This window comes from Rhododendron vialii, chromosome 8a, assembly GCF_030253575.1.
Source record: "Rhododendron vialii isolate Sample 1 chromosome 8a, ASM3025357v1".
Classification (NCBI taxonomy): domain Eukaryota; kingdom Viridiplantae; phylum Streptophyta; class Magnoliopsida; order Ericales; family Ericaceae; genus Rhododendron; species Rhododendron vialii.
The window spans coordinates 1,667,952-1,683,814 of record NC_080564.1 but is presented as its reverse complement, the minus strand read 5'-3'; the positions used below and the strand labels follow the sequence as shown (position 1 = coordinate 1,683,814).

The 15,863-nt window shown below is 38.3% G+C and overlaps 2 protein-coding genes and 1 pseudogene across 4 annotated transcripts; 2 read left to right on the top strand and 1 right to left on the bottom strand.

Annotated features, from left to right (window-relative positions):
• Positions 1-4,494: 4,494 nt before the first annotated feature.
• On the top strand, positions 4,495-8,608 carry LOC131298278 (very-long-chain (3R)-3-hydroxyacyl-CoA dehydratase PASTICCINO 2). Its single transcript, XM_058323650.1, has 9 exons — positions 4,495-4,802; positions 5,024-5,135; positions 6,280-6,298; positions 6,423-6,511; positions 6,593-6,646; positions 7,541-7,611; positions 7,696-7,777; positions 8,107-8,203; positions 8,293-8,608. The coding sequence occupies exons 1-9, from the start codon at positions 4,732-4,734 to the stop codon at positions 8,361-8,363; spliced, it is 666 nt and encodes a 221-aa protein (XP_058179633.1). The 5' UTR covers positions 4,495-4,731; the 3' UTR covers positions 8,364-8,608.
• On the top strand, positions 6,964-7,091 carry LOC131299322 (small nucleolar RNA snoR100; annotated as a pseudogene).
• A 211-nt stretch (positions 8,609-8,819) lies between the features above and the next one.
• On the bottom strand, positions 8,820-15,799 carry LOC131298276 (MADS-box protein JOINTLESS). 3 transcript variants are annotated; one of them, XM_058323644.1, is made up of 9 exons: positions 15,634-15,799; positions 14,985-15,222; positions 10,827-10,905; positions 10,480-10,544; positions 10,288-10,387; positions 10,158-10,199; positions 9,700-9,741; positions 9,450-9,607; positions 8,820-9,053 (listed from the first exon to the last, which is right to left on the bottom strand). In XM_058323644.1, exons 2-9 carry the CDS (start codon positions 15,170-15,172, stop codon positions 9,035-9,037), a joined length of 693 nt encoding a protein of 230 aa, XP_058179627.1. In that variant the 5' UTR covers positions 15,173-15,222; positions 15,634-15,799; the 3' UTR covers positions 8,820-9,034. The 3 variants fall into 3 exon arrangements, with proteins under 3 accessions (XP_058179627.1, XP_058179626.1, XP_058179628.1); XM_058323643.1 differs by having other exon boundaries at positions 14,985-15,217; XM_058323645.1 differs by lacking the exon at positions 15,634-15,799 and having other exon boundaries at positions 10,827-10,907; positions 14,993-15,578.
• Between the last annotated feature and the right edge of the window lie 64 nt (positions 15,800-15,863).

Genomic DNA, 15,863 nt, shown 5'->3' with positions numbered 1-15,863 from the left:
ATGGATGAATCTTAGCTTAACCATCTAAACTCTTAATTATTTTATCATGAAATCGATTTAAAAAGTGTAAACAAACAAAATTGGATCGTAAAGAGAAATTATGATCCCTATGTGAAGCCCCAAGAATTCCAAAGAGTCCCACATCGGTGAGTAATTCAAAGGAAAAATGGAATATAAGGATTTGCCCACCAACTACTATATAACTAGAATTAACCTTTTGAGTCACCTGGTTTGACGAATGATTAGCAGGTCAGCTAACGCAAGTCGTTACACCCTAATTAATAGAAATTATGATCCCCTAATTAATTGTCTGTGTATGTTTTCACGTTTACATTATTAACTAAAAATTTAAAGCTTCCACTAATGGTTTGGACTGCGGAGGAACAAAATAATTAAGTAAATGATGACATGAAAATTTATTCTCCTCTCCATTTAGTGGTTCACACTCTTGGAGGAGAAAAGAATAAACCGATTGACGTGAAAATTGAATCAAAGACTAACGGACAAATGATAGTTTGTCCATGGCGTTAGGTACTACAGTGACAAACAGAATTTGTCTTAGCTTTAATTGTGTTGATTAAACTCATTAATTTCTCGGCCTATACATCACCACATGGGGGATGCCAATTCGCATGTCATTTTCACATCCAGCAATTCGTTGCGTATGGTATAAGAGCAATGTTACGAACACAGATATAAAATACAATTCCGGACCGTTTGATCGATGCACGTAGACTCACATGCATCGAACGCCTCCGGATACGATTGTGTTCAGAAGTTGCATGTAGAAATTCATTTGTGGGGCCGCCTTGATTAATTGAAGACCGGTGGAGTTTTGATTGCGTGATTTTGCACATTTGTTTCACCACTAGCTTCCAACAATCATGTTGTTTTTCTCTTTTGATTGCTTTTTTCTTTTTCTTTTTTTAATAATATTTTAACTTACGCCAATCAATTGGCTAGATATCACCTTAGTGGGTATGATGTGATGAATCATGAAGATCTTCAGTAGTACAGCTAATTGCCTCATACATCTTGAAAATTGACATGGCATCCTATGTATTAGTGCAGCTTTAACTTTAATTAATTAGTGCTAAAGTCAGAAGCGTTAATAATGAACTAAAAAAATGACAAATCTATATATCCTTCCTTCCTCTAAATGCAACAATAACCATATAGTTTAACAACTTAATTTCTTATAGTTATGAATTAGTCGAGATGTACATAAGCTGACCTAGATCGATATCCGATTATCAAAAAAGAAATTCTTGTAGTTACACACAAAATGTTATGTGGTTGGATGTAATGAATTGGTCAAATTACTCGGTAATTACGGGAGGCTCTTATTCGTTATTTACCAATTCATTAGGTCATGTAGGTTGCAAACTAATCATGTTCCTAACTTGAATTGAACTCGAGATAAACTAGCTAGTCAAGTGCACTTTTGCACCTCAATCATTGCGTCCATGTGTAAGTACCAAAACTTATGTTTCACCCTCACATATTTTTTTTTGTTAATGATGAATCTTTACTGTCTTTCTTAATTTTCGCTCTACGTTTTCACTCTGAAATCTCACTCTCACGAACTTTAATAGTTTTGTGAGATTATTGGAAGATAATTCCACGCTCTTATTCTCACTCACGAACACGCATTAGGTCACTTACCTCGATCCCTTCTATAAACCTACAAGTACCTATCATTCTAACTTCTATTGTTTTTAGCCAAGGAAATGGCATGACATTAATTTATTTCATAGGAAATGGTATAATTAAAGCTGCTAAGTGAGGTAAGACATCAAGAAGCTCAAGTTACCATATATAAATATTAAGCCTTCAGATCATGCATTTTCATGGGATCAGCTCAACCAATTAGTAAGTTTCATTAAAATAATTAATACTATCAATAAGCACCAAGCCACCAATTGTTGGATACATGCTTAAAATTAAGCCGGTCCAATTAATTTAGTGACTTATTAATCCAATAATAAATTAAGTAGTTCCAAAATATCTACTCCAACCCCTTATTTCCAACTTTTCCTTAATTATCAAAATAGAGATCTAAGTCAAAATACCCAATAACAAACCTTCTTCTTTCTTTTTTCCAAATTTTAAGAAGACCTTAATGCAAAACACGAGAACTTGTACGTGTTCTTCCGCAACAACAAACGATAACCACATCAATGTTACAGATCGATCAGGTTTGAGTTACATGTGGAATCAAAATCTTTTTAAATAGACATTTGACTATCCACCTGTTCTACAGTTGGCAAAAAGAATACAGAGCAATTTATTAAAGTCTAAGCGCATATTAGTTGATTACTAATATATTCTTTAAGACATTACTCTAAAGTGGGAATTTTGTGCACTGAGGGCCCGTTTCAGAATACATTCTTAAAAGATAAGTACTTATTTCACATTTTTAAACTCAAAAATAATATAAATGAAAAATAATTTTTCAATTTTGTTTGCACCGTATTGAAGATCTCAATGAGATCTTTCAAACAAGATCCATAATACATATTTTTAGATTTCAATAAATCTATTATTTTTGAGCTTGAAATTGCATTATTGAAAAATAAGTACTTATTTCGCATTCCGGAACGGAAGCCGATTAACTTTTAGAGACTAGAGTTGTTAAAAGGAATTAAAGAAAACATGATTTATGCCCACTTGTAAAATAAAAGGGGGATAAAAGAGAGGGCACCGTACCCCATGTTGTATCTGCCTAGTTGCATTGACCATGAGGTTAGCAATGTTAACTTTTCTTTCCCCACTTTGCCATTTGCATGTGGCTTAGACCACCGAAAGACAAGAAAGACAAAAAGTGATGTTACGTGTCTTTCCTTTATATTACAAAACTCTGATAAAATATCGAGATGAAATGATGTGATGAAAAATGAAATCTACCGGAATCGTATTCGATTATTTGTGACGTTGGTATTGTTGACCTTGATAGAAGTTACTGTCATTCTTACAAAAAAAAATCAGATTGATAGTCGAATCATATTTGGCGTAAGAGAAATGAAACGAAACGTGACAGATATATTTTATTGAAATGTGACCTCCATAATAAGTTGAACGGATCGTCAAATGAGACCATGGACGGTCTTACTCTACTCCCCATAAGAATTTACAGTGTGATATACATTTAGATAAACATTAACTTGGTTTTATTTTTAGAGTGGGACAAAACTTCCAATTTATATATCTCAAGGGTTTTTATTTGTGGTTTGAACAACTTGATGGAGTAAAATTTTCACTTTCTGTGGTACTCCCACTCAACCAACCCCACCCCTTTGAAGGTGCTATAGAGAAGTTACCATTCGTAAAAATATGCCTCTCAGATTTCGCTCCATATTGGAATAAATTAAAGTAGTTTCCTGGTAGGTGACCTATGTAAAGTTTCCAGGTAGGTGACCTATGTATCTATTCTCTCTCTCTCTCTCTCTCTCTCTCTCTCTCTCTCTCTCTCTCTCTCTCTCTCTCTCTCTCTCTCCATATGTATACAAAACGTTTTATATACCGATTAATTAATCACATTCCTTGTCCCCGTGGTTCATTCAACCATTTCAACTTGTAAATGTCGGCCAACCATGTTTGAGATAAGTATCTATCTTGAATTGTACTACTACTACTTTATTTTTCTTTATACATGCGAAAAGAATTCACGACTATGACCTATACTGGTAGAGTACACTAGTAAAGCATGTGCTTGTTGCACTTTTGAAACTTTCCGTTCCGATTGTAGATCAGTATTGTACTCCATCGCCTAAGGTAGTTCTACAAATTATTCACAAGGCCTAGCTAATAAACCATACCAGAAAACCAATTAAACGACTTAATTTCCTTCAAGGAAATATATATGTGAGGTGATTATAATTACTTTTTCTGATAGAAATGTCTAGAGGTTTGTTCAGATTAAATTAATCTCGATGCTATCCCGTCTTGATCAACTCAAATAAACTAGGGTAATTATCGGGATCCTATTTGGATATCCATCTAACGGTCTTATATATTAATAATACCCATATGAGCCTGTCTTTTGGGCTTGGTGTGGTGGTTAATGTCTTTTGGGCTTGTTCCATCCGTACGCCGCTTAGCAGTACCCCATCCTCTTACGAGTAGGCTAACCATCTATCGAGTGACAAAAAAATGTCCATATAGAATGTCGTGTTTGAAGTACGTAAATATACTCTTCAATTGGAATACCGTATCACTATCCCTATAAAAATGTCCAGCTCAATATTGTCCAATGAGTAAAACTTCCTCCTCCCCTTTTCCGTCTAGAGATTTTGTGGCCCAATCATGGTGGGGCACCAGTACGTGACTCTACGAGGAATGGGTTTGGGCCATATCACAGAAAACACTGAACTTCATTGTAGCCCATGAGATCTCTTGTTATATTGGGCCTAGGCAGCGAGACCCATAATGCAACGACGGCGTTTCATTGCTCCGCCGGCCCCACTCCGAACATACACTCCAATACTCCATTATTGTTTCAGCAAAAGTTCATTCAAGTTCGTTGGAAGTTGAGAGAGAGAGAGAGAGAGACAGAAAACAGCCAACAAGCAAGCCAGCGTTAGTGGTTGATCTGCTCACCTACATTGATTGAATAATAATTTCCCACCGATTTCTTGTAATCCTCCTCTCAAATACCCTCTCTCTCTCTCTCTCTCTCTCTAAACTTCACTCTCTTGCTAAATCTCCTCTCCATTCATTCAGATCTCTAAAATGGCAGGCTTTTCCTCTGTTCTAAGACGCACGTACCTCACCCTCTACAATTGGACCGTATTCGCCGGCTGGCAAGTCCCTCACTTCAATTCCTATGTTGCCCCCTGTTCTTATTCTGATCTGGTCTTAATGTATGTAGTTAGATAACGCGAGCGTGAACGTGGAAACGTCTTTTAAAATATCTCAAAATATTAAAATTCGTGAGAGCGTGAGCGTAGAGTGAGGAGCGCCGGCGGAGTGTTCTACTGAATTATTGTGTGACACAGGATTTGATTATGTTGAATAATTGCAGGTTTCAAGTGCTGTATCTAGCTGTGAAAACCCTACGGGAGTCGGGCCACGAACATGTCTACGACGCCGTCGAAAAGCCTCTTCTACTAGCTCAATCCGCCGCTGTTCTGGAGGTACACCTATCTGATCCGTACATAGAATAGACAACCTTAAAACTACTCCATAAGTCTTTGTCGATTCCGTGGCTCTGTTGTGCTTCCCAATAATTTTCAACCCTACTTTGAAACTGATGAATTTAGGTTTTGACCAAATGATTTTCATCGGAAATTGGGTGGAAGAAATTAAGTACTAGTAGTAAATCCAGATGTGTATAGGGGGGAGGAAGAGAATTGGGTGCGTATTTAATTTTCCAACTGCCCCTAGTTTTTGTTAGGTCAAGGAGTTATCTCTATTCATTAAATGAAACAAGAAATGGAGAAAAAGAAATGAAATTGATTTTGGCAATTTTAGACATTGACACTCCACTTTGTGTCTTGATCATGTGCAATTACGAAACAAAAAGAGGAGTGCCACCCGCTAAAAGTGGAGTGCCAAAATCACATCTTCAAAAAGAAAATCAAGGATTTCGTGTTCAATATCAACCAGCTTAGAAGAGAGGCACTTTGTTGATTGGTTGATAGTAAGTCCTACTCCATTAATTACTGGTAGTTATTCAAAATCCATCCTTATAAAGCTTTCGAACCCAATGTCAAAATATGGGGGTGTTTGGGAGCCAATTATTTTTTAGATTCACGTTTGTAGACAGTATGTTTTAGATTTTTTTTATTATAATTAGAATCGGTGGAAGTGTTTTCATGATAATGTGCAAAATAGATTTTGCAGAAAGAAAGTGTTTGAACTTGTAATGAAAATCTAAAAAGCTTTTCCAGAGATAATGTTTAGATTCTGCATTCTCTAGTTTATTTTGCAGAATGCCTTTAAAATCATCTCCCAAACACCTAAAATGCAAATCTGCATAATGCATAATTCAAAACCACGGCCAAACAGGCTCTAATTTTTATTATCAATCAATAAATAACAATGTCAAACGCTTCAAATCCTTTTGTTTCATATCCAAATCCATCTATGCAAACGGAGACTTAGTAAATAGCCAGATAACCAGCAGCAAATTTTCTTCCTCTGTTTAATACAAATTCCGAGTACTTGTTTCGATAGCCAGACCCACCCTTAGTTTCTTGAAATTTCAGTCGTGTACTATTTGATGTGTCTGACACATTTTTATGTTTTCGTTTGTGTTTTGTTCCTATTGGGCAACAGATATTTCATGGTCTAGTAGGTGAGAACTTTTTCCATTGATAAGCTGTACCTTTCATCTTTCATGGGAGAGAATATATTCTGTCAAACCAAATCAATTTTCTTATACACCTATTATTTTTCTTTATATTCTGTTCCTACAAAAGGTTTGGTAAGATCTCCAATCACAGCAACACTGCCACAGATAAGTTCAAGGTTGTTTGTCGCTTGGGGCATCTTATGGAGCTTTCCTGAGGTTAGAAACCCATGTTGTGAACATTCCCCTTATGTTCGTTTGACAGAAAAGGGACGCAGGAATTGAACTTTTGTTTTGCAGGTTCGGACTCACGTGCTTGTTAGCTCTTTAGTTATAAGCTGGTCTATCACAGAGGTTAGCATTTCATCCTTGCTGCTTTAACTTCAATCTTCTTAAAAAGGTATCTTAATAAGTTCTGGTTTGAGTCCTGGAGCTGTTGTTAATGAATTACGTTAACCCTCATCAAGGTTACCATAACTCACCATTGATCACAGCTCACACTACCTCTTCCATAACTGGTAGTTCCACTTCCTCTAGTAATCTGTCTTGAATCTAGTCAGGTGAGAGGTGAGAAATTAGACTCTTTGCACTTGACTCTCTCAGGTTTGCATCCTTGGATATGGATTTGAAGTCATAAAGTTCGGATAAAAAGAGCTGGACAAAAGGTCCCACATTAATACTAGCATTTTTGGGTTTCTTGATACTTTGTTACATGTACAGAAATTGATTTGGGTCTCTAGGCCTACCCTCTCTGATGCTATTTGGCTTTGATTTGAGGGCACGGTTCTACAACAAAACGTCCCTGTAGCTCCTCAGTTCTTGGAGGTTTAGGGGGGCCACTGTTTCAGTGGTATTCTGAGAGTAGCCACTTTGTGCATATATTGCCAAAGGTTAGGTCTGTCTCCAATCATCCCCGCCCATCCCCCAATGATTGGGGACTAGATGGGTTATGTTGTTGTTGTTGTTGTTGTTGTTGTTGTTGTTGATACTTTGTTACAGAAAGCTGATATAAACTATCTGTGCAAACAAGAATTTAGTAATCTTAAATTATCCTTTGTCTTGGTAGATAACTGTATGCATTTAGCATTAGAAAAAATCGCATTTGCAAGTCTAGTCATATTAATAATCCGTAATCAAGGAGCAAGAGAACAAGTATACTAAATTGTTTCCCTGTTATTATTTGTCCTTGGCGTGTTCTTTTGGACAAGTTTATAATTGATTCGATTTTTTCATTCCTGGTCGTGTTAGATTATTCGGTATTCTTTCTTCGGCACAAAGGAAGCTCTTGGATCTGCACCTTCCTGGCTCTTGTGGCTCAGGTTATACATGCATTCTAAATTTTAAATCTCTCTTCTTTCTCTTTTTACTTCTTTAAAGAAATTTATAGAGGATATTTATTGCAGGTACAGCACCTTTATGTTGCTGTATCCTACCGGCATCACGAGTGAAGTAGGTCTAATATATGTTGCCCTTCCTTACATTAAGGTAATAAACTCACGATGCAGACATTGTAGTATTTTCACTAGATTTTGTTTGGTTGAAACTGTCCAAAATTCTGCGTTCTTCAACCAAGCTTTACGAGGTTGATCTGATAACCGCTACTTGTGTCAAGACATATTGTATTGCTCACACATTGCACAGGGCTATAAATGCGGTTATTTATAGCACATGCACACAGACACACACATACAAAAAAAGAAGAAAAAACAGTTCTTGTATAGCTCTGCTCCCCTGGAAGTATGCAAATACCCTTTGATTAAATGCTACAAGAGAAAATTCGAATACATGCACTGATTGAACTGCGATGCTTGCAGGAATCTGAGAAATATTGTATTCGGATGCCTAACACATGGAATTTCTCTTTTGATTACTTCTATTCTGCTATTCTTGCCCTTGGAATCTACGTCCCGGGTACGAATTCAACAGATACAATTTCATCCTTCTTGATTGGCTTGCTATCTGTTGACAAATGAATCCTATGATGGTGTGATCTATTGCAGGCAGCCCTCACATGTACACATACATGCTTGGACAGAGGAAGAAAGCTCTCTCAAAATCAAAGAAGGAGTAGAACGTCAATTTTAAGATTTTCACCGTGTCTTTTAGGTTTTTGTGTGTGAAGCAGACTGCGGGTTTGGTCCTCAATATTTACGCTGTGAGTTGTACTAAAAAAGTGTCTGTTCTAAGCTTTCCGGGTGTGCTGGTTCTCTTATTGCCATATTGATTTAGTTCAGCGGTGTCTGTTCTGTAATTTATCTGGTCCTTGAACATTGGTACGGAGTACTAGTTTATAAAAACACTCCATACATTTGTCTATAACGTTGTTGAGTTCAAGTCCTTGATTGGATTTTGAATCGTTAGAACTTTCCCGCTGGTGCTTCGTGGATCTAAAAAGGTTAAATCCAAATGTCAATCTCGAACAATAAAGTTGTAATTAGAACATCGCTCAAGGAAAGGAAAGAAGGATTCTAACCTCCCCTTGTTGTACGCAAAAACTGCCGCACGGACAATCGGGATAACCGCGATATCGAACGAGAAACATAATTCAAAATAGGACTATAACAAAAAGCATTCTAGTCGCCTGTCAATTTCCACATACTACTACAGAGCAGCTGGCATTAACGTACATAAGAGTGAACATTGGCACAATGGTAAATATGGGATTATGGAAAAGTTAGGAGTTAATCTAGCGTTCCAATCAACCCTAGTCAATCTTCACAAATTTCTCTCCTCTTTCTCGTTTCAGCCGGAGTAAGGTAACCTGCACAAGAATCGAAAATCCAATTGTTAAGTCCATGTCCGCGGCCGAAGGAAGCGTGAAAAGAATTAGCTCCCTACGGATAGCATGAACCTTGAAAAGAAAATGAAAACGTGATTTTGGATATTCGTAATTCCTACATTGATAACGGATTGGATTAAGGAAGTGATTACTGATGCGGGATGAACTATCCAACCCAGAATGATCAACTTCCCCATCTAAGTAGGAATCTGATTCCAACAGTCCCATTATCTTAATTTCCTAACTCAATCCAATCAAAAGGACTTCTTGTCGGTTTCAGAGTTTATTGGCCATGTAAATAAGACCAAACTTATGGTTTCTGATCCGTTAGATTCAACTCAAGCCAATTTAGTTCGTAAATTCAAGAAATTAACTAACCCCAACTTGAGGGAGATTGTGTCTGAGCTTTCGTAGTCCTGTACACGGCCGGTAGAGTTGCATACATTGGTGACAGACTCTGATGACTGGCCTTCTTCATAGACCATGTTATCCGAGTCGGCAACAACATTGTTTCGAGCATTAGATACTCCCATTACCTTCAATGAAACGTTACAGTATAGCCACGTTAAATCTCGCAGAAGAGTAGAACATAATTGAAACAAAGAAGGGTTTATGGGTTAACTCATACTTGCTGTCTCAGTTTCTCATTGTCTTCCATAAGTTGCATTCCCTGCATGTTTTGTCAGGCAAGTGAGAAGAAGAAAATTGCAGATCCTAAACAATATAGGGATATAAATGTGTATCCTAAACAACATACTTCCTCGGTCCCATATTGCTAGCTAGTCCAAAATTCCATTTTAGAATGTCCCAAAATGTTAGTCTTCTTTTAGATTAGTTAAACAAAAGAGTGTTTAGAGTTCCACAAACTAATCCCTACTAGATGACTAAAACTAGTTATATGAGGAAGATAAGAAACAATGTTGGTAATCCAATTAAACTTTCGAAGAAGACATGTCCCCATAGAATGCAGAAATACTTGTAGGGGACCAGGAATATGGGACGGAGATCGATGGACGGACTATGTTATTTTTACCAACCAACCCCCGATCAAATCTTTTCGCAAGATTACGATGTTCGGGTTCTGACCTTTTGTTGAAGGTGGGTGATCTCTTTCATGATTTTTTCAGCCTGCCGCATTAACAAAATCCTGTTAAAAGATAATCCTTAACAAAGTTAAGAAATATGCCTGTATTTTGGAATAAAAAAAAAGGGAGACCTTTTTCTCTATCACGCGGGTCAATCCAACTTCAAGGGATCTCTCTAGCTGCTGTAATTCCTCAATACTTAGTCCTCGGAGCTCCTCTCCTCTCATCTTCCTGTTTCCGAAAGCATTACATTCCATAAGGTCTAGAATCGGTACAGTAAATACATATATTTTCGCAAATAAGTTCGATACAACAACATGTACCTCAGTTCATGGCTTTTCTCCACCACTTCCTTGCTTAATCTGGTGTAGTTGGTGTCTTCTACTAGCTACAAGAAAACATCTCTTGGTCTTTTTGCGAAAATGGAATGAAGGCTTGGAAAGGCAATACACTATCAATGTTTGGTTCACTACGAAATGAAAGAATGAACATGCCAAATGGAACTGGTGCTGATCAATTAGGCGAATGACGATTTCATTGATGCCTAATTAAGGAATCGCCATTTTATTCTCTAAATCTTTCCAGCGAACCAAACACTACGTAAGAGTTTGGGATTTGGCAAACTAAAAACTATTAATTACCTTAAACGATGAGGGAAAAAATAACTTACTTGCAGCTCAGTAGAAGGTTGCTCCAGTTTATCAAGATTCTTTGAGTGCAAGTCATGCCTTTCGAGTATACCCTCCATACTTCACAAGGAAAAGAAATGTTACAAAGTTACTTGCTATTCATAGGGCTTGAAACAAAAAACATAAATGAAGTCTAATTTGGCTATCGGATGCGCAAGGAACAAATACATTTAGAATTATGAAGTCTAAAGTTTAATAAATCCATGTACTCGCGATAGGGATAAGAATTAAACTCACTATCAAGCTTCTCCTCGTTGAGTCGTAGTCATTGTAACAGAAGATCAATGTGCAAAGATCTCCTTGAGCATAGATACGAGACATGGCACATGCACTCAATTAATTCAAACCGACAGGCTTTTAATATAATTAAACGAATCCTCTCCCACAGAAGGGCTCGATACTTGAATTCTCTCCTTATCAAGTCCGCTGGTGGGAGAGGATTCTCACAATATGCACCCAATTATGCTAGTCACTGCCAAGAGAATACAATTACATGGAGAAGTCACTCTTCTCACCTCTCTCGAACAAACCGTCTCTGATGTCTTCTCTCTCAACCCCTTATGGGTTTTCTCTCTCTCAAACAGCCCACTTGGGTTTTCCCATGCTTTGGTAGAATCCCTCCATCCAAGGAAATCAGGTTAGTGCTGTGCAGTGGTGTGGTGTGCGCAACACCGTGCTGCATACCTCTGAGTCGTCGGATCGTGCATCCGACTGCTCGGATCTTATCTCGGCAACCAATGATCGAAAGCCGTTCATTGCCGAGATGAGATCCAACCCATCGGATGCACGATCCGACGGCTCGGAGGTGCGCAGCACACCACTACACAGCACCATCCCCCAATTCCTATCGTAGATGATCCAGTATTAAATTTAGGAATGTTCCAAAAAAAGATTGTCCATTTTGGAAAGTTTCAAAGAAAGTAATGCAATATTCCCATTTTCCCCTCTTTTTTTTTTATCTTTGGGTCCGTTTGATGAGAAAGAAAATTATGCTGGAAAGTAAAAATGAGAGAAAATAAAGTGAAAAGAACTTTATTAACATACATGCGTTTGATTGAATGAATTTTTTTTGTAAGAATCTTGAATATATATTTACCAACTTACCCTTAGCATACATAATGGATGATGATACAAAAGAAAAAATTATGAACATAATAGGAAATGTCATAAAATGTGGCAACTTTTAAAAAAAAAAAAAAATTATTTGTGTTTTTAGCAAGAAAATATAAGCTATGTGCTCATGCTTTAATGAGTTGTAAAAAAAATTCATTTTTTTACACTTTCTTGTATTTTCATACTAATCAAACACCAGAAAAGTGGAATTATTTTCTTTTTCTTACATTTTCTATCACTTTCACTCTATTCAAACGAACCCTTAATAAGTTAAGATTGGAAAGTTAATTCTTATCCCTATCGCCAGTGTATTTGTTTGTTTCAATGATTAATAATAATAAAAAATTGCCGATCAAAAAAAGATAGGAAAGTTTAAAAAAAGAGCAATGTAAAAATTATGTTCCCTTAAATAGTTGGTTTAGCCCAACAAAATTGATCAAGGCAAGAAGATGTTCCTCCCTATACCCTCCGTTAAGTCGCACGGAAAGGATTGGAAAGGATGAAAAAATCAACTTCCCTACAACTTTCTTTTTGTTCAGTTATCAGAAAAGTTGTAGGACTCACAATTTCAACTTCTCTACTGAAAAATATTTTCCTGCAAAATTGATCTTGCTAAAAGTAATGAGCTCTTGTTTACCTGCAAAATTTCTTATCAACAGAATACAAACAAAAAAATAATTTTTTTTTTACTTTATTTCACATCACTTCATTTTTTCTAAGAATCAATTTCTCATACAATATTCCTGACAACTGAACAGAGTCAAGGGGCACTCATGCGCTACAATAGGTAGCCCCTGACCAAGAATTGGCAATTGATGCAGGAAGGAACTCTAGAGGAAGGAACTCTAGATGACTGACAATAGAAACAGAGTATGTTTTATAGCCAACACCCTTACGAGTCAGAATGTCAACTCCCTTGATCAACACCCCGAAGGCAGGAGTGAGAAGAAATGACTTGTCTAGAGGTGATTGGAACCCTAAAATAGGACGGAGAGAGTACATTTTTTGTTATTGCTAGGCGGTGCAGGTAGTACATTATATGACAACTAACTTCAAGTGGCAAATCTCATCATCCACGTCTGTGGTGGTTGGTAATTTCTTTTCTTTTTTTTTTTATCGACAAAAGTAACATTTTATTTAGAGGAAGTGGATTCCAACTAAAAGTTGGAAAGTACGGATCTTACAAAACCCTAACCATTTAAAGAAAATTCAAACCCTATTTCATTGCCACCGCCAACCACCATCAAACAGCTACAACCAAAGCAAACACCGAACAGCCGCCTCTGCAACACCGGAGAGACTTCTCGTAGCTAGCACGAATCCAACACACATTGCCGTGGATGCTCACCAAGCCATTAGGCAAAAACCGTGGCACCTAGCAGTGACCACAGTAGGAGCCGACGCCAACCGTGTCTACCACCCACCAGAAACTCCTTGCCGTTAGGCCAAATCGAGACACCCAGGAGATAGTCTGACCGAAGTTCAAAGCGGAAAATGCGAGCAGAGACGAGAAGGGACACAGCGAGAGGAAACGCTCAAAGGACAAGGGTATGGGGTTGGAAAAAAGGAGAGGAAGCTTCAATCATCTGACACCCAATCAATTCTTCAATTTCACCTTGTCCCACTGTAGCAGGCCGAGCGAAGTGGCTCGTGCGGCTTCCGAACGTGGTCCAGTATCTCTTTCAATTCCAATCCTTCTTTCTCTCTTCGTTCAGAACTCCGAAGATCTCTGTAGCCGAGGGTGTCGTTAATTACAACTTCCTTAATCGCCTCGTTTTCCAATACCCACACGAACGGGAAACTCGCTCGGATTGGACACCACCTGAGGTCGCACGGCACGCTCGGTGCCGAACAAGCTTAGCTAACATTCTATCTCACCTGTATGGGAACAGCAGCCTCGGTCGTGGTGACGTTCGTGACGTCATCCGAGCAGTTATCAGGATAAGGATAGGGGTGGCACGTGAAGGTTCCAGCTCATCCTACAAACGGTTACAAACTCCTAAACGTGACCCAAGAATGACGTCAGCCGACGCGTGTCGAGCGTTGGTGCAATCTTGGAGACCAAGCTAAGAGGTTCCTTATAAATATCCCATTATGCCTACTTGGAAGAGGTACGCACAAAAAAAATCCTAGCTCCTAATCCCTAACTCTTCATTGCAAGTAAACTGACTCTTGCACCGAAGGGCCATCCCGAAGAACTTCCAGTGTGATCTTTAATCGTGCTTCGTTTTGCAGAATAGAGCAGGAAACCAAGAGCTGACCTCGAGCCTACATTCAGAAAGTATAAACCACCCGGAACGGAGCCCCCACACCCACAATTCTAATCTTGTTCCCCAAAAGGGTACCAACACAATCAATCTTATCCCCACAATAAAGCCGTCCTCTTCACGTTACTTCTCTGAGAAAAATTTGACAATATGCAAAATAAGTAAACTTAATAACAGCCCTTTAAGAAAAAAGGCATTGATATAATAGTATCACTGGGACACAGCAAAGCCATTGTCTGATCTTTTGTCCACTTCACGGCCGCTAAGGCCTCCAGTCGATACTTGATTGCTACGATCGCTTTGAGCACCCAAACTTCTCTCGCACACCCGATTTCCGATAGGTATCACTCGATCCTCTCACTACTCTTATATATGCTGCCTACTACCGCTATTTTACACCTCGGCTCAAGCACTCCATAGGCAACACAGAATAAATGAAAACACGAAACATAAAAGTCTACCCAACTACTATTTGTCGTAGTACGGATATATCTTCAAAGCTCGAACTAACAAACGGAAACAACCAGACCCCAATGATTACAACTTTTGTATAAACTCTAGAGAGAGAACCTTCTTTTCGAGTTACTGGAGTTGCTGTACGTTGAAGCACAAGAGCGGGGGCATGGATTTAAAGACAGCAATAAATATTTGAGACCTTAAACATATCGAAAACATATCTATCTATGTTGAACATATGCAGTACGGTGTATAGTTGAGAGAGAGAGAGAGAGAGAGAGAGCGAGAGAGAGAGAGAGAAACCTGGAGCTGGAGCTGGAGTACTGGAAGAGCTTGCCAGCAGAGGAGAAGATGATGAGGGCAACATCTGCATCGCATAGAACAGACAGCTCTTCTGCCTTCTTAAAAAGCCCTCTTCTTCTCTTGGAAAAAGTAACCTGCCTTGCCGTCGAGTTACTGATCTTCTTTATCTGAATCTTCTCTCTCGCCATCTCTCTCTCTCTCTCTCTCTCTCTACATATATCTCCTAGTATCTTCTTCGCTTATTCAATATATATAGAGAGAGAAACAGAAATCAAAATCAAAATCACGGCTTCACACACAGAACACACGGAATAAACCAGCATAGAAAGCAAAAATGAGCAAGTCAAAGACGAGGGTAATTAACCAAAAAAAGAAAAGAGGAGGGTAATTAATGTTTCTATATTTAGACTAGGGAAGGGACAGATTGGGACATTTTACCAGACTAAAAAGACCAATAAAGAAAACCCACATGGTCTAGAGAAGAAAGAAAGAACCCATTTGGACATTGTTTTTCAGATCCAGACGAACAGGATTAGGGCCCCTATTGGGAAAGAGACAGTCAAAATATCCAAGACTCATCAAGATGCAGTGTCTGTCTATTTGAGTGAAAAAGGAGAGAGATTTTGCCAGAAGAGAATTTCTTACTTACCAGTTTGGGTTGTGGGAGTGGTGTGTTGGCCTTTGGGCTATGGTGTGGATGATGCTTTACTTGGTTTTTTGGAGTTGTCGTCGTTGTTGGGAGGAAAGCCACCAATGGAAAAATAGACACTAGACAGTGCTGTGAGAGAGAGAGAGAGAGAGAGAGAGAGAGTATTTGATGTTGTGAATAAAGGGGGAGGCTATTTATGGTGAAGCAAAGGTGCGGGCCTTGATCTTTCC

Bases quoted from the DNA above. Each gene is read 5' to 3' on its own strand.
- LOC131298278 (XM_058323650.1), top strand. From the start codon at position 4,732: ATGGCAGGCTTTTCCTCTGTTCTAAGACGCACGTACCTCACCCTCTAC. The intron at 4,803-5,023 runs GCAAGTCCCTCA...GAATAATTGCAG, and splicing joins TGGACCGTATTCGCCGGCTG to GTTTCAAGTGCTGTATCTAG. The intron at 6,512-6,592 runs GTTAGAAACCCA...TTTGTTTTGCAG, and splicing joins TCTTATGGAGCTTTCCTGAG to GTTCGGACTCACGTGCTTGT.
- LOC131298276 (XM_058323644.1), bottom strand. From the start codon at position 15,172: ATGGCGAGAGAGAAGATTCAGATAAAGAAGATCAGTAACTCGACGGCA. The intron at 10,200-10,287 runs GTCTCCCTTTTT...TTAATGCGGCAG, and splicing joins CCCGCGTGATAGAGAAAAAG to GCTGAAAAAATCATGAAAGA. The intron at 9,608-9,699 runs GTATGAGTTAAC...GTTTCATTGAAG, and splicing joins ATGAGAAACTGAGACAGCAA to GTAATGGGAGTATCTAATGC.